General features: G+C 39.0%; 1 protein-coding gene across 1 annotated transcript in view; it reads right to left on the bottom strand.

Annotated features, from left to right (window-relative positions):
- The window catches only part of STAB1 (stabilin 1), a gene marked incomplete at its 5' end in the record, with an annotated part of 119,467 nt that overhangs the window by 93,335 nt on the left and 388 nt on the right, over positions 1-25,744 (bottom strand). The window contains 10 exons of the mRNA XM_083353358.1: positions 141-229; positions 1,670-1,797; positions 7,207-7,343; positions 7,744-7,937; positions 13,883-13,999; positions 14,665-14,760; positions 16,428-16,497; positions 17,671-17,756; positions 18,560-18,675; positions 22,714-22,844. Of these exons, the coding sequence (XP_083209484.1) occupies positions 141-229; positions 1,670-1,797; positions 7,207-7,343; positions 7,744-7,937; positions 13,883-13,999; positions 14,665-14,760; positions 16,428-16,497; positions 17,671-17,756; positions 18,560-18,675; positions 22,714-22,844 (1,164 nt within the window). The remainder of the gene's footprint in view (positions 1-140; positions 230-1,669; positions 1,798-7,206; positions 7,344-7,743; positions 7,938-13,882; positions 14,000-14,664; positions 14,761-16,427; positions 16,498-17,670; positions 17,757-18,559; positions 18,676-22,713; positions 22,845-25,744) is intronic.

The raw sequence follows: 25,744 nt of genomic DNA on the forward strand, positions 1-25,744 counted from the left end.
AATGCAGTGAGTAAAAATACCAAATGAAAAGAGCACAAAGCTTTATGGAACTGATAATCCTACTCAAGAAGGACTGTGGTAGTTTTACTTCAGACACAAATACCAGGGGTAATAAAGTAATAAGAGGTAAGAGTACTTACACTGAAGTTAAATTGAGGATAGATGAATCCATTAGGCACAAGTACCGTGAAAGGCCCATAGTTCTCCAGGATTAATGAACAACCCATATCTGTTAAAAAATCCATACCACATATTCATTTAAATAAAAACTTGAATATCATAAATAATCATACATATTACTGGAAGCATTTTCCTTAACAGAATATACGTCCTATTTGCAATGCCTTCAGCTAGATGTGGGGGTTGAAGTTTTTATGAAGACATCTTCATTATATTTCTGTTTCTATCCCCTACTTGGGCAACTCTGAACTGGATATTGAGAGGTTGAGGGAGACATTTAACTCTTCCTCAATACCTTACTATATATTCCCAATCAACACTAGCCACCCAGCTGCTACTTGCCAGACCAGGAAACAGATGCAAGTACTTACCTATTTTCCACAAAAAGGGAAGCAAAGATAGAGCATATACTTAATTTCCCATTTTAATATGTAAGTCTACTATATTCATGGTTAGAAAAGTCTTTTAGGTATAGTTGGAATCTGTATTGAATTTAGTTTATTAATATAATATTAAAGTATCTTTAGCATTTACATCCATCCTGAAAGGAAAGGAAAAACCCACCAAAAGATTTTAGCATCCTTAGATATCAAGACTTCTTTTTAAGGACAATAAAAAAAAAGTTAGGAGACCTAGCTATGGCATCCCAATATATTTTCTTGTTTAGCTACAAATAAGAGAGACAGCTAGCTGAATTTCATTCTTCCTTGTTTTGAAATTTATACTTTATATGAACTAGGGAGGGATAAAATGTTATCAGTCTCAAATCTCTTCATGCCAACAAGAGATCTAAGTCCAGCCCACCTTGAATCCCATAGACTCTTATCTACCACCAATTTTCGTTAACTATCTGTGTTTCCCCGAAAATAAGACAGGGTCTTATTTATTTATTTTTTGCCTCCAAAAGAGGCACAGATCTTATTTTCGGGGTGGGGGTGGTGTCTTACTCACCTTCAGCACTGACAGCCCAGCCCAGCCAGCCCACTTCTTCTGGCTGCGAGGTAAGTGGGTACGGGACACATAGGGCCGATCCATCCCCCCACCCCCACCCTAATTTGATTTTTAAGTATGTGCCTTGCCCCAAAACTAGGGCTTATTTTCGGGGTAGGGCTTATATTAGGCCCACCTCCAAAATCAATCTAGGGCTTATTTTCAGGGTAGGCCTTATACCTTTGGGGAAAAAGGGTATTAGTAGTTCAGAATGTTTTAGAGAGTGATAGCTTGCAACAAACCTATATTCATTTGAATCGCCTTGGGTCCTGATTTCCTGGACTTGGCATTGTTAATTCTTTTATCAGGTAACAAGCTAATTTAATCAATGCTGTTACCCTTTAAGTAAAAACATCTGCCATGAGTATAGTAGGATTCTTCCCATTTACAGTAACAATATGTATTCAAAGATATCAACCTGAAACAACTAGAATATTTTAATTATTTTCTACCAGATTGCAGTTATGTATAGCTAAATTCACTCAGAAAAGAAAGTTACCAAACAGTTTCACTGCATCCTTCAAACGATTGAAAAATTTTCCTATTTTATTTTTCTTAATGATTTCACTCAGGAGAGTTTTGTAACAGGAACCTCCAACTTCCATTTCTTCCTTTTGGCAGATGCAGCTGAACACAAGAAGGTAATATAAGATGAGATTTGGGCAACTGCTTCATTATTAAGTGTTTCACAACCAATTCACATTAATTTAGGAATTATTTAGCAGCTACAGTTTTACTCCTTTAGTAAAGGGAACACCAGAAAATATAGACTTATTCAAATATTTACATGCAGGGATACAGATCTGTCACTTCAATTAATATAGGAGTAGTTTGAAAAAGAAACAGAACAAAATTCTCAGTTGCAAATGACATCAATAATATCAAGATCATTCTGGGCATGTACAGGTAGTCATCAACTTACAACCATTCATTTAGTGACCAATCAAAGTTACAACGGCACTGAAAAAATTGAGTTACAATCGTTTTTCATACCTATGACTATTGCGTCTTCATGGTCACATGATCAAAATTCAGATGCTTGCCAGCTGACTCACATTTATGACAGTTGCAGTGTCAGGGGGTCATATGACACCTTTTGTGACCTTCAGACAAGCATAGTCAATGGAGAAGCCAGATTGACTTAACAAAGTGTTACTAACTGCAGTGATTCATTTACTAACTGTGGCAAGAAAGGTTGTAAAATGAGGCAAAACTCACTTAACAATTGTCTTGCTTAGCAATATAAATTTTGGTCTTAGTTGTAGTCATAAGTCAAAGATTACCTGTAGTGACAAAAGGCTTGGAAAATGCCAATATCAATCTTCCTCATTTGTGCCATTCCGATCATGTTAAGCTTCAAATCCAGTGTTGTTTGAGTATTACAGGAGTAAAAGTCCAACATATCTGAGTATCATATTGGGGAAGGCAGCCCTACTTCCTATCTGAATTTGTCAAATGTCTTTCTTTCTTATACCTACATATGTACAATGGGACATTAATAATATTGCCATTCCACGCTGGGAAAGATGCAATCTCTGAACATCAATTTTATGGGGAAAATGTAATTTTTGTAAAACCTGAAATAGCAGAGTGGAGTTTACTTGGTATCTAAAAATCCAGGTTAGAAGGAGGGTAATACAATGCTCAAGATGGCTGACTACCACTGGATTTGCATACAATTCCAAGGAAAGCATATGGTTTTCAAAATATTTCCAAGACAATGATTGCCCATTTTAAAAGTGAGTACTACTGATATTCACAACTAAAGAATGACATAATTGAGCTAATCTTCAAAGGAGAAGCACCATTCTTCTGTTGCAATCTAGTGGATCTCAATGAGGCTTGAATGAAGTTGCCACTTGAACAATTTTGCTCCGCATGATGATCATAGAAAGGCCAAAATAGAAAAATACCTTTCTCAAGGAGAAACATTGCAGACTGCCTTCCAGGTATTGGCTTCTAATATTGGAAATTAAGACTTTCTTTCTTTCATATTTTCATCAATAGAGGATCAGCAGCTTTCCAGTACAAGCTACTAAAGCCTGCTGCTTTCAATAAATAATAGATACATTTTAGGAATGTTGACATATTTGCAGCTATTGCCATATTGTATCAAGCATATAATTTGAGTAAGTTTACAGTGGGGATTCCCAAGTCTAAAATAGCTGCCATCAATATTCATTGTGTTCAAAAAATACCCCCTTCTATTTTTGGATATTTTTTCAATATACTGATTTGTATTATTTGTAATTTGAAAACATATATTAGGCAAGCTTGTGTTTCAGATAAAGTGCTAATACTTTGGGATGTATTGCTAGGGCTGGGAATACAATACGTCAATGGACCATAAATCCCACCAGTTCTAGCTAGCATAGGCTGATCACGGATGAGTGAGTTAATGTCCAGCAACTGGAATTCCATAGACACCCTAATGCTACTCTACTTCTACACTAATCACACATCTCCAGGAGTTGTGGTAGTTACTTTGGAATGTCAGAGTCTCTTGGCCTTACTTAATGGGTTGTTAACAGCCTCTGATGGCTCCAAATACATGCAAATTAGAATTTGTCTTCTGTAAATTCAATATGATCAGAGATGCAGTAATGAGGAAAGAGGCAAGTTAAGAATTTACTTGTTCTTGTTGTTAGCTGCGAAGTCGTGTCCGACTCATTGCGACCCTATGGACAACGTTCCTCCAGGCCTTCCTGTCCACTACCATCTTCTGGAGTCCATTTAAGCTCACGCCTACTGCTTCAGTGACTCCATCCAGCCACCTCATTCTCTGTCATCCCCTTCTTCTATTGCCCTCAATCTTTCCCAGCATTAGGCTCTTCTCCAGTGAGTCCTTCCTTCTCATTAGGTGGCCAAAGTATTTGAGTTTTAGCTTCAGGATCTGGTCTTCTAAAGAGCAGTCAGGGTTGATCTCCTCTAGGACTGACCGGTTTGATCACCTTGCAGTCCAAGGGACTCACAGGAGTCTTCTCCAGCACCATAGTTCAAAGGCCTCAATTCTTTGGCGCTCAGCCTTTTTTATGGTCCAGCTTTCACTGCCATACATTGCAACTGGGAAGACCATAGCCTTGACTATACACACTTTTGTTGACAGGGTGATGTCTCTGCTTTTTAGTGTGCTGTCTAAGTTTGCCATTGCTTTCCTCTCCAGGAGCAAGCGTCTTTTAATTTCTTGGCTACAGTCCCCATCTGCAGTGATCTTGGAGCCCAGGAAAATAAAATCTCTCACTACCTCCATTTCTTCCCCATCAATTTGCCGGGAATTGAGAGGGCCAGATGCCATGATCTTGGTTTTCTTAATGTTAAGTTTCAACCCAAGTTTTGCACTCTCCTTCTTTACCCGCAACAAGAGGCTCTTTAGTTCTTCTTCACTTTCTGCTATTAGAGTGGTATCATCTGCGTATCTTAGGTTGTTGATATTTCTTCCGGCAATCTTAATTCCAACTTTTGATTCCTCTAACCCTGCCTTTCTCATGATGTGCTCTGCATATAAGTTAAATAGGCAGGGCGACAGTATACAGCCTTGCCGGACTCCTTTCCCAATTTATGTTGGCAATTTGATCCAATGTATGTTGGCAATTTGATCTCTAGTTCCTCTGCCTTTTCGAAATCCTGCCTGTACTTCTGGTAGTTCTTGGTCCACATACTGCTGGAGTCTAGCTTGTAGGATTTTAAGCATAACTTTACTAGCATGAGAAATGAGTGCAATGGTGCGGTAGTTTGAACATTCTTTGGCACTGCCTTTCTTTGGAATTGGAATGTAAACTGATCTTTTCCAATCCTGTGGCCACTGTTGAGTTTTCCAAATTTGGTGGCAAATTGAGTGTAGCAATTTTACTGCATCGTCTTTTAAGATTTTGAATAGCTCAGCTGGAATACTGTCACCTCCACTAAGCTTTGTTGTTGCTCAGCTTTTCTAAGGCCCACTTCACTTCACATTTTAGGGTGTCTGGCTCGAGGTCAGTGACCACCTCATTGTGATTATCAGGGACATTAAGCTCATTCTTGTATAGTTCTTCTGTGTAATTTTGCCACCTCTTCTTAATCTCTTCTGCCTCTGTTAGGTCCCTGTCATTTTGGTCCTTTATCATGCCCATTTTTGCATTAAATGTTCCCTTCATCTCTCCAATTTTCTTGAAAAGATCTCTGGTCCTCCCTTTTCTATTGTTTTCTTCTATTTCTTTGCACTGTTCATTTAAGAAGGCATTCTTATCTCTTCTAGTTATTCTCTGGAATTCTGCATTCAATTGGGTGTATCTTTCTTTTTCTCCCTTGCCTTTCGCTTCCCTCCTTTCCTTAGCTATTTGCAAAGCTTCCTCAGACAGCCATTTTGCTTTCTTGCATTTCTTTTTCTTTGGGATGGTTTTGGTTGCTACCTCTTGTACAATGTTGCAAACCTCTGTCCATAGTTCTTCAGGCACTCTGTCTATCAGATCTAATTCCTTAAATCTATTTTTCACCTCTACTGTATATTCAACAGGGATATGATTTAATTCATACCTGAGTGGCCTAGTACTTTTTCCTACTTTCTTCAGTTTAAGCCTAAACTTTGCAATGAGAAGCTCATGGTCTGAGCCACAGTCAGCTCCTGGTCTTGTTTTTACTGACCGTATAGAGTTTCTCCATCTTTGGCTGCAGAGCATATAGTCAATCTGACTTCTGTGTTGACCGTCTGGTGATGTCCATGTGTAGAGCCGTCTCTTGGGTTGTTGGAAAAGAGTGTTTGCTATGACCATCGTATTCTCTTGACAAAATTCTATCAGCCTGTGCCCTGCGTCATTTTGTACTCCAAGGTCAAACTTGCCTGCTATTCCGGTTATCTTTTGGCTTCCTACTTTAGCATTCCAATCCCCCATGATGATAAGGACATCATTTTTGGTGTTAGTTCTATAAGGTGCTGTAGGGCTTCATAAACTGGTCAATTTCATCCTCTTCAGCACTGGTGGTTGGGGCATAGACTTGGACTACTATGATATTGAATGGTTTGCCTTGAATTCGAACTGAGATCATTCTGTCATTTTGAGGATTGTATCCCAGCATTGCTTTTCCTACTCTTTTATTGACTATGAAGGCTACTCCATTTTTTCTGAGGGATTCTTGCCCGCAGTAGTATACCTGATGGTCATCTGAATTAAATTCACCCATTCCTGTCCATTTTAGTTCGCTGATGCCTAAGATGTCAATGTTCAGTCTTGTCATCTCTTTTTTGACCATGTCCAGCTTTCCTTGATTTATGGATCTTACATTCCAGGTTCCTATGGAGAAAAAATCTTTACAGCATCGGACTTTCCTTTCACCACCAGACACATCCACAGCTGAGCGTCCTTTTGGCTTTGGCCCAGTCGCTTCATTCTTTCTGGCGCTACTAGTACTAGCCCTCTGCTCTTCCCCAGTAGCATATTGGACGCCTTCCGACCTGAGGGGCTCATCTTCCAGCGTCATATCGTTTTGCCTTTTGGTACTGTCCATGGGGTTTTCATGGCAAAGATACTGGAGTGGGTTGCCATTTCCTTCTCCAGTGGATCACGTTTTGTCAGAACTCTCTGTTATGACCTTTCCATCTTGGGTGGCCCTGCACGGCATAGCTCATAGCTTCATTGAATTACGCAAGCCCCTTTGCCACGACAAGGCAGTAATCCACGAAGGGGAAAGAATTTACTTACTTATTTGCTATAAATTATATTTCACCCGTGTAATTATCCCTTTTTGATAGAAAACTGGGAAAAAGGAAAGACAGAAGTACTGTAGATGGTGGTTGTGATCATGGATCTTCTACCTACCCTGTCTGATCTGAGGTTTTTAGGAGAAAAATAGGATAAAACACTTAACAGAAAATTAACACATGTATCAAGAAGTACATTTCACTGGGAACTAGCCCTTCGCACGCACGCACGCACACACACAAACACACACACCTAAAATAGAAAACATGTAACCAGACTTCTGAATTTAGCATTATAGCAAACAACAGAGATCCAGAATAGCTTCTATATTGAATTCATGCTGGGCTTCTGAATTACTTACTTGAAAGACCCATCAGGGGTCATTTCACACCTTTTTACACTGCTGTCACAAAAATACCTTGAACATTCATTGGTCAATATGCATTCATATGTCCCGTAATTTTTCCTTTGCATTCCTGCTTTGCATTCGCAATTTGCCTGTGAAAATAGAAAGAATACTAGTAACAATTCCTTAGGCTCCATGCAAGGCTTTAAAGGTAATAACCAACACTTCAAATAATAACATTAAAAAATCAGTACCAACCAAAGTCAAAATGGGATCTAGACTCAATATGCAAACTTAAGCAAAAATATTATGAAATAAACATGAAAGGTTTTTACCAAATATTAAATGAATGAACAAGCAGCAGGCACCAGGATCCTGATACATAACATTATTAAACAAAGGGATTCAGAGTGCATCACCTCTGTTGGCATGTACCTGCTAAGCAGAAACCATGGGAGATAGGAGAGCCCTCAAATAACTTGGTCTTATTTCTAACTGTCTGCTTTCATACATGGCTGTTACAATCAAAGTACACTGCAAGACACCATTTACCTTCCCTCCTCCATTGTTAATACAGTTGGTATGTATAGGGCAGCCACCATTATTGAAAAGACAGGGATTCCTGACTTGGCACACTCTCCCATTTCCTTGGTATTCCTCAGCACAGACGCACTGATATTTGGTTTCCCCAACAGTCTTGCAAACAGCATGTGGGGAACACGGAAAGGAGTTACAGGGATCCTGGGCTGAAAATAAAGTAAATGAGAAATATTCAGAACTATAATAATGCAAAGCCAGCTTTCAATAATACTAGGTTCTGTATCGGAAGAATCAAGCCTTTACCAACCAGAGAAATTAGCTGTATCTTAAGCTGAAAGCAATTCCCGAACTCTGACTATATGATTCTCCAGACACCCAAAGACTATAATGCTCAAACATGGAAGCAAAGCCTGTAATATCCAATCGATTTTCTCCATCATGTAGGATTTACCTCTTTATGTTTTTTTTTTTTAAAATCCATTTATATCCCGCCCTTCTCCGAAGACTCAGGGCAGCTTACAAGCTTTAAAACACTGGGAGCTGGGGTCAGGTCTACCTTAAAACCATTGGCTTAAATCAGACCCAAGCCCAAATATATAATCCAATCCTTTATTTGCTTACACCTAATGGCCAGAATCTTGCCAAATTAAAGATCTTCTAACCTAGAATGTAGCTACCCTGAACCTCTTTCTCCCTCCCCATCTCCCTCCAGCTCAGGATTGCAGCCTCTTAATTTGGGCTTCTCTCTGCCCAAAATCTTTTCTTCTGCTTCTCCAGATGCATATTCCTCTGCATGTCTTTCTCCAGAACAAATGGGAATACTTAGCCCATTTTGGCTGATCTCAAAAAAGTCAGGCTAAATTAGACCTGCTTGCTCACTAATTTATTTATCTGCAATCTAAGCTACTCCCAATTGAACCTGACTCTGAGTAGCACCTAATTCTCCATCTTTGCATATTCAGTTTACAGTAAAAACAAAATTAATGTTATTTATATTATAATTAAAGTATATTATATTTATAAAATATAATTCATAACATGGGCCAAATTGATAGGAAAAATATTTTTAAAATGTAAAAAGAATATCCCACTCAAAAGATCAGCAATTGATGCCTGTCATAATGCATGCCTCACTAGTCATAACATTCTGGTCCTATGGCCATGTTTTCATGGACTTTCTGAAACCCTAAAAGAATAGAAGAAGCCATGCTGAAAACTGGGAACAAGCCATTCCAGAAGAGGGGGCTTGCAGTTGCAAAGGTACCCTCCAACTGTCCACAAAGATGATAATTCCTGGAAAAAGGGATCCAGAATGAAGCAGTCCTGCTCAGTCTTTTAAGGCGAGCAGATATTCCTGGGAGAAGGCAGTCCTGTAGATATCCAGTCCCAAGCCATTTATTACTACTTGGATGACAGACAACTAAGAAATCTCAGGTGTTCAAAATAAAATGTGAAGTCAAAAGGAAGAACAAAGTGGTAAACCATTATGTAGACATAGCGAGGAAAAAAAAACTATTTGATCCCCTGCTGATTTTGTACGTTTGCCCACTGACAAAGAAATGATCAGTCTATAATTTTAATGGTAGGTTTATTTTAACAGTGAGAGACAGAATAACAACAAAAAAATTCCAAAAAATGCATTTCAAAAAAGTTAGAAATTGATTTGCATTTTAATGAATGAAATAAGTATTTGACCCCTTCACAAAACTTGACTTTGTACTTGGTGGCAAAAGCCCTTGGTGGCAATCACAGAGGTCAGACATTTTTTGTAGTTGGCCACTAGGTTTGCACACATCTCAGGAGGGATTTTGTCCCACTCCTCTTTGCAGATCCTCTCCAAGTCATTAAGGTTTTGTGGCTGACGTTTGGCAACTCAAACCTTCAGCTCTCCACAGATTTTCTATGGGATTAAGGTCTGGAGAATGGCTAGGCCACTACAGGAGCTTAATGCGCTTCTTCTTGAGCCACTCCTTTGTTGCCTTGGCCATGTGTTTTAGGTCATTGCCATGCGGGAATACCCATCCACGACCCATTTTCAATGCCCTGGCTAAGGGAAGGAGGTTCTCACCCAAGATCTGACAGTACATGGCCCCGTCCATTGTCCCTTTGATGTGGTGAAGTTGTCCTGTCCCCTTAGCAGAAAAACACCCTTAAAGCATAATGTTTCCACCTCCATGTTTGACGGTGGAAATGGTATTCTTGGGTCACAGGCAGCAGTAACACGGCAAGTTGAGTTGATGCCGAAGAACTCGATTTTGATCTCATCTGATCACAACACTTTCACTCAGTTCTCCTCTGAATCATTTAGATATTCATTGGCAAACTTCAGAAGGGCCTGTACATTGGCTTTCTTGAGCAGGGGGACCTTGCGGGCACTGCAGGATTTCAGTCCTTCATGGTGTAGTGTGTTACCAATTGTTTTCTTGGTGACTATGGTCCCAGCTGCCTTGAGATCATTGACAAGATCCTCCTGTATAGTTCTGATTCCTCACCGTTCTCATGATTATTGAAACTCCATGAGGTAAGATCTTGCATGGAGCCCCAAACTGAGGGAGATTGACAGTTATTTTGTGTTTCTTCCATTTGCGAATAATCGCACCAACTGTTGTCACCTTCTCACCAAGCTACTTGGCGATAGTCATATTGCCCATTCCAGTCTTGCTTAGGTCTACAATCTTGTCCCTGACATCCTAGGACAGCTCTTTGGTCTTGGCCATGGTGGAGAGTTTGGAATCTGACTGATTGCTTCTGTGGACCGCTGTCTTTTATACAGGTAACAAGCTAAGATTAGGAGCATTCCCTTTAAGAGAGTGTTCTTAACCTCAGCTCGTTACCTGTATAAAAGACACCAGAGGTTTTGCTGATTGATAGGGGATCAAATACTTATTTCACTCATTAAAATGTATTTTTCTGGAATTTGTTTTGTAATTATTCTGTCTTTCACTGTTAAAATACACCTACCATTAAAATTATAGACTGATCATTTCTTTGTCAGTGGGCAAACATACAAAATCAGCAGGGGATCAAATACTTTTTTCTCTCACTGTATATTTACCAGAAGCTCAGTTTACTCAAGGAAGACTTGATTTTATTTTCCTAATATGTTTACATAACACTCTGAAGGGCTAATTGTTTAATTGTTTATGGACAGAAAGATAACTATCTAGAAAAATAGATAAGAATTGTTGGTTGCCTGGCTTTCACCAAATCCTGTGGTCTTTCTTTTGACTTTGCTCAACTTTATCACACACAACCGCTTGTTGACTTTGGCTAGTCCTTTCTTCTCAGGAGCTGAGTGAAGTTTTCAAACACAGGGCTCTTTCCTTTGAAAGAATAAACAAGTACTCTCCCATGAGGTTCACAAAAGTCAAAAGTTGGGTCACTAATATATTTATTTTGATCATCAACCTCAACTAGATGGAACAGGAGCAGGAAGGATATGAGAAAGGAACCTTTTGGAAAACAGGAATAAAATCTTATAATAACAATAATTAAATGAAATTGAATTCACCAATTCCCTGACTTCTTGCTCTGGTTTTGAAAGTGATTTTGGACAAGGTGAAGAAGCTTTAGCAGGTGACAGTAGCTAAATGCCTCTTTTATTGCTTTGGGTCTTGTTATAGTTTTCCGTGTCGATTGTGAAGCCCTTCTGTATTGCTTGGTGTTACAGGAGTTTGAGAGCCCAAGAAATCAAGAGCAAAGGGGCTTCTGTTTGTTGAGTTGATCTCCTATTATGGCTCTCACTAGCAAAGGATTACCTTCCTTGGTAATTAACAGAATAGAGTATGATAATCTATTCTGCATAAGGGTGATTTGAAGATAATTCAGTCAGTTCCAAATGTAGGCACCCAATTAATTTCAGAAATAACACAAATGGAATACTGGTATATGAATAACAGGATTGTGGTGTCATGATTTTTTTTCTGCTTATGTGCTAAATCTACTATATTACAGTCATAGAATCAGAGAACTGGAAGGGGACATTTCATGCATCAAGTCCATTTTCTGATCACACAGAAGTACCGCTGACTGGAGGCTGTCAAGACAAAAGAGCAGGGAGCTTCCACATAATCTTGCTGACCCAGAGTCACTTCCCAAACCTTCTCACATGAACCAAACCAGGTACTTAAAATCTAATGCTTGCATTTTCTTTCTCAAGGAAGAGATTCCTTTGGATCTCTTACATTTTGTTTGTTATTTTGAGTTAAGTTTACTATCATTCAAGATCATTTTGAATGCTATTTCTTTCTTCTGTAATGCAGTTAGAGACTTCTGAAGGATTTGACTCAGACTTTCCTCCTTCCAAGGTTGGTAAAATGAGGACCCAGATTGTTAGGGCCAATATGCTGATGTTTGTAAACTGCTTAGAGAGGGCTGGAAAGCACTGTGAAGCTTTATATAAGTCTAAGTGCTGTTGCTGTTAATAGAAATGACAAGAGGGGTAGAGGCTATGTAGTGAGGTTTGGAGCCTGGCTCCCCACTGCAGATATTCTGTACCTGACATTTTGTGCATATCTGTCTTGCTCAAATCCCTCACATTGTAGGGTAAAAATATAAATAAAAGTAAATTCAACATTGGTGAAAAATCAAGGTCAAGGTTAATGTTCCCCCGCACATGCGTGCTAGTCGTTTCCAACTCTAGGGGCCGGTGCTCATCTCCGTTACAAAGCCGAAGAGCCAGCGCTTGTCCGAGGACGTCTCCGTGGTCATGTGGCCAGCATGACTAGATGCCAAAGGCACACGGAACGCTGTTACCTTCCCACAGTAGTGGTCCCTATTTTTCTACTTGCATTTTTTACGTGCTTTCGAACTGCTAGGTTGGCAGAAGCTGGGACGAGTAACAGGCGCTCACTCTGCTACGCAGCACTCGGGACTCGACCCGCCAAACTGCCGACCTTCTGATCGACAAGCTCAGCGTCCTAACCCACTGAGCCACCGCGTCCCTCATTGGTGAAAAATACCTTGGATTAAAGAAAATCTCTCTGAGTTGGCTGTGCCTGAGAACCTCAAATACCTTCTGAGGACTCCTGAAAAATTAGCCCATTTTTCCTAGTTAAAACACTGAGGTGTGAACTATTTCTAAATCACATTTCATGCCTGCTATGAATTCTTTAGCAGCTTTGTAGTTTTGGGACACTTACATTCTCTGTGCTTTCAGGACTTCCAGAACAGTTTTCCTAACAATGACTGTAGCAACAACTGATCTTTATGTTTACAATCCAACTGTAATATTGTATATTTATTTATTTTAAAGATCTATGTGGCCGCTCATCTTAAGCAACTCCAGACAACTCATCCCAGAGAAGATACAGAAGGTAAAACAGAAGATTAAAATAAAATAATAAAATAAAATGTAAAACAATTTTCTGATTCTCTCAATTGCTGTGGTTGCAGTCTGCAGGCTGGAGCAGGCTATGTGGCAGAGTGCCAGTCTCCCCAGTGACAAAACAAATATGCAAGACAAAGCCCCATCTGTGGTGCTTTTCTGAGGGGGTGGAGTCAAGTGGTAGAGAGAGGGTGTGTGATCCATGTGTGACAGTCTTTATAAACTGCATTAATGATTTACTGCTACAGCAATGGCAGGGAGAAATCATAGTCTAGAAGACTAACCTCCCATATGAAATACCACTTTTCTATTTTCAACAATTAGAAGTGTTTGAAGTGCTATTTAATCCAGAACAACGCCACCTGTGCAAGGAGGAGCATCAAGAGGCTGAGGGAGCATCAACATGCTGAGGCAAAGCCCAAGTTTCATAGAAGCACAGAAAAACTTTTCAGAAGGAACCACTTGGTTGTGGAATGCTGAATGTTGTTGGGAGGAGAAATGAACAATCAGCTGGCAATAAGAATGAAATAGAACAATTTATCCAGCCTGGTTTCCTCCAGGTATCTTGAACTACACGTTCCATCATGCCTTAGAATGTTGATTGACAATGAGTGGAACTTAGTTCAACACTGTTAAGAAAGACTGGAATAGAAGGCCCTGGAAGGACACATGGTTGATGGACTGGAACCACTGAAGAATGTTTGCTATTACTTCTTATGGATCTCATTTTATGAATTTTGCTTACAGGAATTATAAAGAAAACACATGTGGGGTGGCTTTGAAATGCTCTAACATGCTACATAAATGTTCAAGGTTTTCTCTTACCTAGACAATGTATCCCAATCTTCTTGTAGCCTGGAACACAATCACACTCAGCCTTCCCATTCTTTACCACACAAAGGGAGTTGGCTTCACAGATTACTCCACCACAATTGGGAACTTCTGGAATCACCAAACAGGATTATTTGAAATTAGAGCCCCTAAAGAACATGAAAATATCTTTTATCTTCATAGCTACAGATATCTGAAAGTTATGACCCAATTATGCAGAGGGATTTATGAGGAATTATTGACAGGAGTGCAATCACTTAGATGTGTCTTCCTCGGAGAACTGGAATTATATTTTGTGTTCCATTTTGACTATCTCTTTATAGCTTGTCTATTTTAAAACAGACTCCCCAGAGTTAGGAATTTAATTAAAAGCACTACATATTTACACGCAATCAGAATTCTCTCTCTCTCTCTCTCTCTCTCTCTCTCTCTCTCTCTCTCTCTCTCTCTCTGTGTGTGTGTGTGTGTGTGTGTGTGTATGTGTGTGTTATGAGTGTGTATATGTACAGGGCAAACAACAGGATCAGTATTTGTTATCTCTTTTCCTCATTTATTTATTATCGATCCAGAAACCAAATACTGTATGGAGCTCAGACTGTTCTGAATACCTGTTAAAGGTTTATTTCTAAAGTTTAACATATTATTCATTGCCTAGCAAAAAAAAATCTAGAGATTGCCCCAGATGATCTCCAAGCCATGCTAGTTATTCCTAAAGCAATATGATGGTGAGATCTGAAGACCAAAGGAATGTAAAAGGTACACCCTCATTTACTCACCTTGGTCACACTTGGGGCCCGCGTAACCAGCATAGCAGGTACACTGTCCATCTCCAGAGGGGCCATGGTTGCAAATCCCATGCTGACACTCACATACTAAGCAAGAGAAGAGGATTGAATAATTCATACTTAGAGTCTTATCAAAAATGCTGCAATCATTAATGTAGCACTAAGAATATTGTTCTGGGAGCTGGAAAGCTTTACCATGAAGCTCATTGGCTCCCTTTGAGCCAATCACTATTGTTTGGATCAATCTTCTTCAAGGAGTTATTGTTAGAGAGATAAAATTAGTATTGTGCATTCTATCTTCGAGTTCCCAAAGTTTGTGAGTTTAAGTGTTTTGGACTGAAGCACAGACAACTGCCACTATATGACTGTTTAAGAAAGGATTGAAAATTGGCATATTGGTCTTAAAAGAACAAACAACCTACTTGTCCAGCCAGCCTCTGAAAACCCAGTGATGATTGGAGTTCCAGGAACACTTCAATTTTTGTGGAGAAGAACAACCAGAATAAACTTGATCTTACTTGAGAAGTTACTCTAATAAAAGTCAGGTAGCAGAGTGAAAAATGGGGGGGAAAGTGGCTAACATTAAATATAAAGAAGACCAAATTAATGACAACAGATGGAACAACTAGCCTTAGAATTGACAATGAAGAAATCAAATCGGTGGAAATCTTCAACAATAAAGGAACAAGCAGTCAAGAAATATGGTATAGACTAGCATTTGATAAAGCTATCATGAAGGCCTTGTAAAAGATATTTAAGTGCCATGTCTATACCTACAAAGATCAGAACCATGCAAAGCAAGGTATGCCCTGGAATGGAAGCAAACGTTAGACTTTAAAGAAGCAAGAGAGGAACAGTATGGACACTTTTGAACCATGTTTTTGGAGAAGACTCCTAAGAATGCAATGGTGGAGAAGACTCCTAAGAATACTGTGTACATCCAAGAAGACAAACAAATGAAACGACAAAGAAACCACTCAAAGTTCTCACTCAAGGCAAAAATGAAAAGGCTGAAATTATTGTATTCTGAACACATTCTGTGAAGAGGTAGCTTTCTTAAGAAATCTATAATGCTGAGAAAGGTGGAAGAAAACAGTAAAAAAGGAACAGCAAGAACGGTAGCAAGACAAATGAACTCAATTACACTGGTGATGAAGGCATCACTAAAAGACCTGAAAGATCAGATTAGGGATGGATTGTCATGCAGAAAACCTATCTATGTGGTTGCTAACAGTCAACAACAACTTGATGGATCTTTACCAATAGCACCTCTGTCTTGCCTGGAATTAATTTCAACCTGTTCTACCAGTTCTAGCCCAATATAGATACTGGTTTCCTTGGAGACTGAGGTTTGGAGTGGTGCAGCTGGGTGCCCTAATCTTCTACCTATACACTTCATTATTCTCAGTTGCTTCATAAATAAGGGTCCTGATAGAGCTCTGTTGTTGAAAAGGCACTTAGGAGCTATAGAGTCAACTATTCTCCACTATCACTGTACTCTTCAGATCAGGGTATCAAAATTAATGTAGATGGATAACATAAGAAATTTCCAAATGTATTCAGAAATCGATACAGATCCATCAGATACCTAGCCCAGAACATTTTAACTATGCACCTCTACAGTGATTTATACTGCCCATTGCTATTATCATGTGACTATGATTTGCCCATCAGCTCATTCAAATTTTCCCTTAGTTGACTACCAGTCATTATCTCAATTCATTTCAGTGAGATCCTGGGCTTGAGATGCTTACCAGATTGACAATCAGGGCCGAAATGCTTTTCATCCTTGCAATCTTGGCATGCGAAGCCACCATAATTTGCCTAAAGGAATCAAAGAGATGAACTTTTTACAATGGTATTTTTATGTCAAGAAAGAAGGAAGGAAGGAAGGAAGGAAGGAAGGAAGGAAGGAAGGAAGGAAGGAAGGAAGGAAGGAAGGAAGATCTTGGGCTTCCTAACAATAGAGTTGAGGAAATTGTAGTACTCCAAAGCTGCAGAACTACAACTCCTTGCAGATCTCTCAATGATGTTGCCAACAAAAGTTGCTGGAAGGTATGTGTCAACTTCTGAAACAAACCTGGCTGAAGCCATCTTCGTCGTTCTAAGTTGCCACAAGTTGGGGAAAAGGGGGAAAGGAAAACGGTAGCATTGCTAGGCTAAACATACAGCGGACCCATGGGAACCAAGGTCATTCCCACAGAAGCTGGAAGGCCAGTTTTGCTGAGAGTGTGATTTCCTCCTTGATGGCTCCTTGATTCATTGCTGGGCAAGCTACTATACATAAGCAGGCAGCAAATGCCATAGTCACTAGCACTAAGGATGTTACCTAGTTGGATAATGAAACATCTGCAAACAGACAAGCAGAACAAAGAGCATCAAGAACTCCACAGTTCAACCTTGAGTTACAGATACACTTGCCTGCTGTATTTATTATTTCATGACATGCCTTTCCCTTGGTGATCACATATTAACAGCTCCATTAAGAACTTCGCTTATTGAGCATTACAGTATATACTTTCCCAAGAAAAGTAACTATTAAATGATGAGCAGAATGAAAGGGCATCAAAGAAAGCCAAGTAAATTGAAACATGGACTCTCTGGGTCTTCCTGGTGACACTGAAGATGCCCATCTAAAACTCACAGACAGCAACACAAACTTTTCTACAAAGATTCACCTTTAAAATACGCCTTGATAATGGAACAAGGTATAAGAGCTCATTAGCATAAACATTCAGAGAGATTCTTGCTCCCCATCAGTCTCTGGATTTCTTGTGGAGAGGGGTGAAAGTCTGGTATTTTTTGCTTGTTTTTTTGTTTTAGTAGTAGGACAAATTTATTCCTCCAAATGTAAATGTCACTCTCTTTCTTTTATTAGCAATGTGGGAGAAAGTCATCCAAGCTAGCGTTGTGATGCACTAGAAGAATGCTCTTGGCTATAAACTTTCCAGCCTACTGCTAGTAATACATTCTTGGAGAAAGCAAACCCAGTCTTACATTACAAATGCAAGTTCCATTATTCGCAATGCCATCCAAACAGGTTCCATGCTGGTTGCATACGTTGTCAGATCCACCAGGACATTCTACAAGAGGAAGAGAGTTACCACGCTTAGATTGTTTTAAAAACTGTCATTCCCATACTATTTCGATTAAATGAGGTGCATCCTCATTGCAAGACATTACAAACAATGTATGCCCATTTCTTCTTAGTTCAGTGGCCTTGTGGAGAAAGCTCTATTCATATAAACACCGGGGCCTAGTTTTGTTTCTTTGCGCCATCCGGGATAATAAGGATCCTTCCTTCTGAATGAATCTGGTTCACTCAGAATAACAGAATCTTGCAAGTCTAAAAGTACAACTCTTCCCCATCATCTTCACAGCTCAACAAAAGAAGGGGAGTTCCTTCTGAGACATTTGCCGTGCCCTCTGCATTCCTTCTGCAGGCTCAGCTGCCTCTTATCTGACTGTTGTCTACTCTGTGGCTCTTCTTCTGTCTCCCAAGGTCAGTCCTAGATGCCATTACAATTGGAGACCCTCCTTTGTGTATTGACTTGACTGGGATTGACTTTTATACATCAAATGTGCAATTGTTGTGTTATGTCTACAACGTGGGTTTTTGAAAATTTTGTTCTCCTTTTGCTGTTGTATGTCATCATTGTACATTGCCTGTACAATATGTGCAAATGATTGCAAAAGGTATATTTTTTCAAGTATACAGCATGCTGATGCTGCCTGCCTCTGTATGGCCCAGTGTTTAAATCCTTATTACTTATTGGACTCCATAGCTTCAGTACATACAGACTCCAAAAGCTTGTCAAGCAAAACATGATTCCCAAAACATTTGAGTCCCTGACTAGTGGTATGTGTCCTATATTCAAAGACTTACCATAGCATTCAGAACCCCAGGATCCAGGGCAGCACTGTTCCTCTTCTACTTCCTTCTTGCACATGTAACTGCACCCCAAGATAGATAAGGTATTCTCACCCAGGTTTACTGTATACCTGAAATAGGAAAACAAACACACATATGCACAGATGCAAAAATTGTTATCATTCAGGGAACTATAAGGCACAGTAATATATTCCAAACAACACCTATAGCACAGAAAAGCCAAAATCTGATCTGAAAATAATTTCTATCATGATCATGTGCCCTGAAGGTAAAACTAGAAATAGCAGTGTCATTTCTCAGGCCCAAATTTGGCTGCCCAGAATCAGTGATACAGAATTGTTGACCTTACTTCCTTTACTCTTGGTTTTTCAATATTGTGCATAGATATGTGTAAGTGTGTGTATGTACACATAAATGTATGGACTTTATACCTACAGTATGTACCTAAGTAGGTAAGTAGGTATAAGTACTTTCAAAAACCTAAAAGCATATGACTTTGAAGAAAAGCAAAAACATTTTTATTCTAGAGCAGAGGAACAGAGTGAAAAGAATAGCAGATTTAGAAAGGCAAATTCTAATTGAACAATTAAACCAAAAACAACTAGCTAATGATAACGTCAATAGAATAGTGGAATCAATTGCTCATGGAGGTTGTGGATAAAGAATTGGGGGTGTTCAAGCAGGAGGAGGAGCACGGAGGAGCCATCTATCTTTTTGTTGTTGTTGTTAGCTGCGAAGTCGTGTCCGACCCATCGCGACCCTATGGACAATGTTCCTCCAGGCCTTCCTGTCCTCTACCATCTTCTGGAGTCCATTTAAGCTCACGCCTACTGCTTCAGTGACTCCATCCAGCCACCTCATTCTCTGTCATCCCCTTCTTCTATTGCCCTCGATCTTTCCCAGCATTAGGCTTTTCTCCAGTGAGTCTTTCCTTCTCATTAGGTGGCCAAAGTATTTGAGTTTTAGCTTCAGGATCTGGCCTTCTAAAGAGCAGTCAGGGTTGATCTCGTCTAGGACTGACCGGTTTGATCGCCTTGCAGTCCAAGGGACTCGCAGGAGTCTTCTCCAGCACCATAGTTCAAAGGCCTCAATTCTTTTGCGCTCAGCCTTTCTTATGGTCCAACTTTCACTGCCATACATTGCAACTGGGAAGACCATAGCCTTGACTATACGCACTTTTGTTGACAGGGTGATTTTTCTGCTTTTTAGTGTGCTGTCTAGATTTGCCATGGCTTTCCTCCCCAGGAGCAAGCGTCTTTTAATTTCTTGGCTACAGTCCCCATCTGCAGTGATCTTGGAGCCCAGGAAAATAAAATCTGTCACTACCTCCATTTCTTCCCCATCTATTTGCCAGGAATTGAGAGGGCCGGATGCCATGATCTTGGTTTTCTTAATGTTAAGTTTCAACCCAAGTTTTGCACTCTCCTTCTTCACCCGCAACAAGAGGCTCTTTAGTTCTTCTTCACTTTCTGCCATTAGAGTGGTATCATCTGCGTATCTTAGGTTGTTGATATTTCTTCCGGCAATCTTAATTCCAACTTTTGATTCATCTAGCCCTGCCTTTCTCATGATGTGCTCTGCATATAAGTTAAATAGGCAGGGCGACAGTATACAGCCTTGCCGGACTCCTTTCCCAATTTTGAACCAATCAGTGGTTCCATGTCCAGTTCTCACTGTTGCTTCTTGACCCGCATATAGGTTTCTCAAGAGACAAATAAGATGGTCTGGTACTCCCATCTCTTTAAGAACTTGCCACAGTTTGTTATGATCCACACAGCCATCTATCTAAGATGTTTTAATTTGTAATCCTGTACTGAATTGTTAGTTGGACCCAGTGTCCAAAACACTCCTTCCAGTTCTGTAATTTTATCTGTACCCTTCAGCTTGCTTCAACAACAGATGAGGTGCCTTGTTGTATCAGTATTATTTACATACAACACTAAGCCTTTGTATAGGTTAGCACAGCGAATGCAACTGCTTGCTGCTACTGGCTACACCATTCCTGGGTTTAAAAAAGGAGCCAGCAGACATGAGCACACCATAGTAGGGCATATTCACCATTCAGTCATATTAAGCTTAAAGCATTGTGCAAATATACTCAACGGAAGAGGCTTCCATTGACAACTAAGCTGCATGCATATGGTAATCTTTCTGTTCTGCAAGAAATCCTTCCTCAATTCATGGGGTGAACCTTTAAGATCCATCAGTTTTTTGACTCTGCGTATTGCCAGTGGTTAGTTTACCAACTGTTTAGCAGTTCTCCTACCTGCTTTCCCTCTATATGTGGGGATCTCAACTTCAGCATTCTCAACAATTGCCCTGCTGGCTGAAAAAATCTGCAAGGCTCTCCAGATTGGGAGAAGCTAACTTAGAAAGTTAACATATCACCATCCCAGTTACAAATGAAAATATTTAATCTGCATATTAGAAGCTCAGTTTTTTTAAATTAATTCCATGGCAGATACGTACTAAAAGTACAAAAATCGTTTAAGCCCTGGAACCTCCGCCCTGTTTCTGTAAATTAGGTATAATAACTTCAATATCAATGAGACACTGTGCAGTTTTGGTTTTCAAAAGCTAAATATGTTTGGTACATTTAATGGCAAATGGGTTGGCATCCATATATTAAGAATTTAAAATATTCGGGAGCTTAACTTCAAATTGTAGAAGTGAGGAATAGGACATAATAGAACATAACTGTTACTTTAGGACAGGGGTCTTCAAACTTGGCCCTTTTATGACTTGTGAACTTCAGCTCCCAGAATTCCTCAGCCAGCATGCCTGGCTGAGAAATTCTGGGAGTTGAAGTCCACAAGTCATAAAAGGGCCAAGTTTGAAGACCCCTGCTTTAGGAAATCAGCATGCAATAAAAAAGCACAGATGTTAATTTGCAATTTGAGTAATACTAAACTAAAAATTAAAGGATTATGAGAAAATGATTTAGATTCAAAAGTAAGAGGAAACACTTTTGCTAGTAGATAAATAATGAATAGATTGAATTTTATTACAGTCACAGATTAAAATAAAAACATTACTATTGTTTTTTGTATTAGAAAATGACATCCAGTACCAAATATATTATTGATATAAGGAAAGGAAAAGACATGTATAGTCTGTGTTGGTATCTATTGAAAAAAAATTGTGTATATCATAGTTTCCAAGAATTTTGACATCTTTTATAGCTCTTATTGGCATTCATATGGAAGCCCCAACATTACTAAGAGGCTTATTTGGTTTTTGAATTAACATTAAATTTTATTTTGCCTGCAGTGATTTCAATATACTCGTAGAACCCACCACTGCAGTACTTGAGCTATGAGCAAGGGCTACCCCAAACCAAAGATTGGTACAGTAAATAAATAAAGATTGCTTGAATTTGATTTGTACCTCATAGCAATCCTGATTACCATTCTAAGCCAGAGAGATATCTTAAACAGCTCAGTCTCATTCTACCTACTGTAAATACCACAAAACATTTTGCACACAGCTGAATTAATATTTTTTCTTCAGTGGCACTTAAAATATAGGTACTACTCTACAAGCTTTGTAAATCAAAGTTCAGTTTACTGCAGATATCAAGATGTTGTTGCTCTAGTGATTTCTTTATAAATTTTATTGTTAAAAATGGGTGCCATTCAGTTGCATTTTGGTCTGTGACTGTAATGAAATTGATTTATCTGTCTAGCTCTCCGTTGTCATCTACCTGCTTGCCTGCCTGACTACCTGCTTACGAAAAGAAATATGTCTATGTTGTTTCAGTTACTAAATAATATGATTAAACTTTGCCACAGGCCATAATCTGACATAATCCACTCTAGTTATCTCAAAAATCAGTAGTACTATCTAGATGTGGTTACTTACATAGGTCAGCTCTGTCACATAATCAAATGTATTATTTACGTAGAAACCTCCAAGCCTTTGGTATCAAATTCTGCATGCTCAAATTCTGCATGCACAGAAAGTAGAAGCTTGACAGATGTTGTCTCCTATTAACTGGGACTGGCCTGGATTTTTTCTTCCTTATTTTTCCCCATAGGTGTAAACCATCCCTATTACTTTACCATTAAACAAAGTGTCCTTTGATTCATTGGGAAATCCCTGTTCTAAAATATATCACACAGAGAGAAATAGAAAAGAGCACCTTTTACCTGCATTGGTTTGGCCTCAGAGTTGGTCTCCATCCATGTGGGCATCTCACTCTCCGAGAAATAAGAGCACAAGTAGTGCAAGAAGTAGTCTTCCTATATGTAAACTTCCGGTTACATCGCATTGATTTTAACTGGAAAATGGGAAAGTTAATAATTCTTGTACAAAATGCACAGTTTCATAACTCAGTTAAAAGATAACAAGCTGCATCAACAGGTTTTCAAACCTGTTTAATGTCTTATCTCCAGAGATAAAGCCAAGTGACAGGCATCTGGAAATATTTCTGATCAATCCATACCCAATGCATGCCAGCCTTCCTTGATCCAACATTGTCTGATGGTTTGGGCTGCCCAACCTCATCACAGCATGCCAGCTGAGAAATATGGGAACTATAATGCAACACATCCCAGAAACTCTGGAGACAAATTGATCCAAACTAACGAATTACTGGTTTTGGCTTTCCTGCTACACGCACAGAAAAGTGCTGCCCCCATGCCAGCACTTTAACTTCAGTCAGTAGCACTTCCCCAGCAATGTTGTAACACAACCCAGAGAACCATTCATTTCTCCATTCTGCATCCCAGATGGCTCTGCTTTATGAGCCCCACATGTAAGGCCATAACTAACATATTCTAGGACCCCCATATGTTCAACTGCAGAAAACAGGGTGCACCCACCGTCTACAGGATCTGCTTCCACTCAGATAACTACACCAACACTGGAGAAATTTGTTTTTGTTCAAAAGTAGATAAGAGAGCCCTGAAGCACGTTAGAAGAAAAGGGAAAAAACATGCCTGAGGATTTTAAAGGAGGGAAGCTGTGAGCGAGCAGATAAGAGGCTGGAGCTAGGTATTTATCGTTTCTGGTGCTCTATTGTTTTCTTTGAGGAAAAATAGATTGGATCTCACTTTTACGTATCTTTCTTCTACATATTTGACCATACTGGTAAGGTCCCCATTCTTAATCCAGAGACAAATGTAACTCTGTGAAGGAATGACTCCTCTGAATGTGATGAGCATCCAACTGATGAAGTCTCTCCAGTTCAGCAGATAATATAAATGAGCTTCTCTGGGAATTGGATCCTCACTCCATTCCCACTGCTATACTGCACTTTTCAATAAGTGCAAGGTTCTGTTCCATTTGTTATGAAAAGATACTCTTAAAGTGGGTTAAACCAAAGTTAACTTTACAAAGTTAAACCCAAACTATATATACAAATCATTACTGGATTAGATTAAGTTATTGGCTCAGTGTTCTAATTCAGAAGGTAATCCCATCCAGTGAACGGTAGGTAACATTTCAGTAATCTGCTCCCTGTTGTTTATTCATCACTGCAGGCAATAAATGACAAAATCAGAGTTCTGGATGTAATTCTTCAGACTCTTGAGGCAGTGTCAGTATCCCTAGCCCTCTTTGAACACACAACATCATTATTGTTGACACATTCCTAACATTTTGAATTTATTGTGTGGTAAAATCATTTATTTGTTTAAGTGCCAGAAAGTAATGTGACTCCCTTTCTTTTTTTGTGGTTTTTATACGTAGCAACAGGATATCTATAAAAAATGTCTTTAGTCACTCTTAATAGTATTCATATTATTATAAAATCTTGTTTAGGAACATACAAGGTATGGAGTTTCCATTTCATTTTCCTGTTTTGTGCATTTATATGAACACAGTATTGTTCTACAGATTATTTTTTGGGGGGGAGGGGAGTTAATTGGAATTCATCCTATTCAAAGTTCATATTTATGTTTGGATAAGCTCAGTTTCAACAAAGCTCTTTAAATGCTCTCAGAAATCCAGATTGACCAGGGAAAAGATGATTCGGATTATACATACACTCACAGAGCACTCAAGGTTATCTATTTTGAAGCTGTGTGATCCCAAGAAAAGACCCCTGTTTTAAGACAAAGGTTGACAAATGTTTTGGACATACCCTGGTTTCTCCAAATCATTTTTTTCCTGTTAAAACTGGATTACTACATAGTCCTGGTTTCTTTCTCAGAAAGGCCAAATACATTTTCCTATATAATTCCTTCCTTCCTCTTACATCTTCTACAGATTTATTTATTTATAAATAAATAACTCAAGGCAGCAAACATATTTAATACTCCTTCTTCCTCCTATTTTCCACATGACAGGGTGAGGTGAGTTGGACTGGGAACAATGACTGGCCTGAAGACACATGTTTATTCATAACTGTTTGACATCTAAAAGAAGAATGCTTATGCTATTAGGATATTTATCAATAATTAAATTACTTTTTGATCTATTCTATCTTCGTAAACATTTGTTTTAAGATATGACTTTTTCCTTTACAGATATCAAGTAAACAACAATAGATTGGCAAACAGATCTTGGTTCATTATAGAAAATTATACATGGAAGGACTGAGAGTTCAAAATAAATGCTGGAGATTTGAATGTGATGATGAGGATGAGGATGGGGAAGAGGAGGAAGAAATATCTGATGGACTGCAACCAAGCGTAATAAAAATAATACATCATCTGCCTATCTCAAGTCCTTGGGGAGGATTAATAGGTGAATAAAAACGCAAGATCCACTCTAAAGATCTAGCTATCAGTGCGAACAACGTAATTTATTATTTAAAAATTATTCTTTTTTGTTAAATGTATTAAATTTGTATTAAAAATGCATAGGCCACTCAACCCCATTGATCCTGGTCTGTATCTTTTATACCAGGCTCTGGTGGATCATGAAATTTCCAATATATTGGGGGAAGGGGGAGAAATCTCATAAAACTTTCCTAATCCCTCCAAATGGGGAAAAAATTAGGGGGACCAAATTTTTACCGTTCTACTCTGGGAGGCTTCAAGGAATGTTAGGGGGCTGCCGTACTGCATTCCTAAATTAGACAATACATTTATCAATGTTTAAATAAGAATAATTGAAAAGGGGGAATTATTCAGATTTTACAAATATTTACACTTAAATATAGTTAGATTATGCTAAATAACTTGCCAAATCACTCGACTTAACTTACTAATTCTGATGGAAAATTCTTAATTA

The sequence above is a fragment of the Vipera ursinii genome (genome assembly GCF_947247035.1).
Source record: "Vipera ursinii genome assembly, chromosome: 2".
NCBI classification, from domain to species: Eukaryota; Metazoa; Chordata; class Lepidosauria; order Squamata; family Viperidae; genus Vipera; species Vipera ursinii.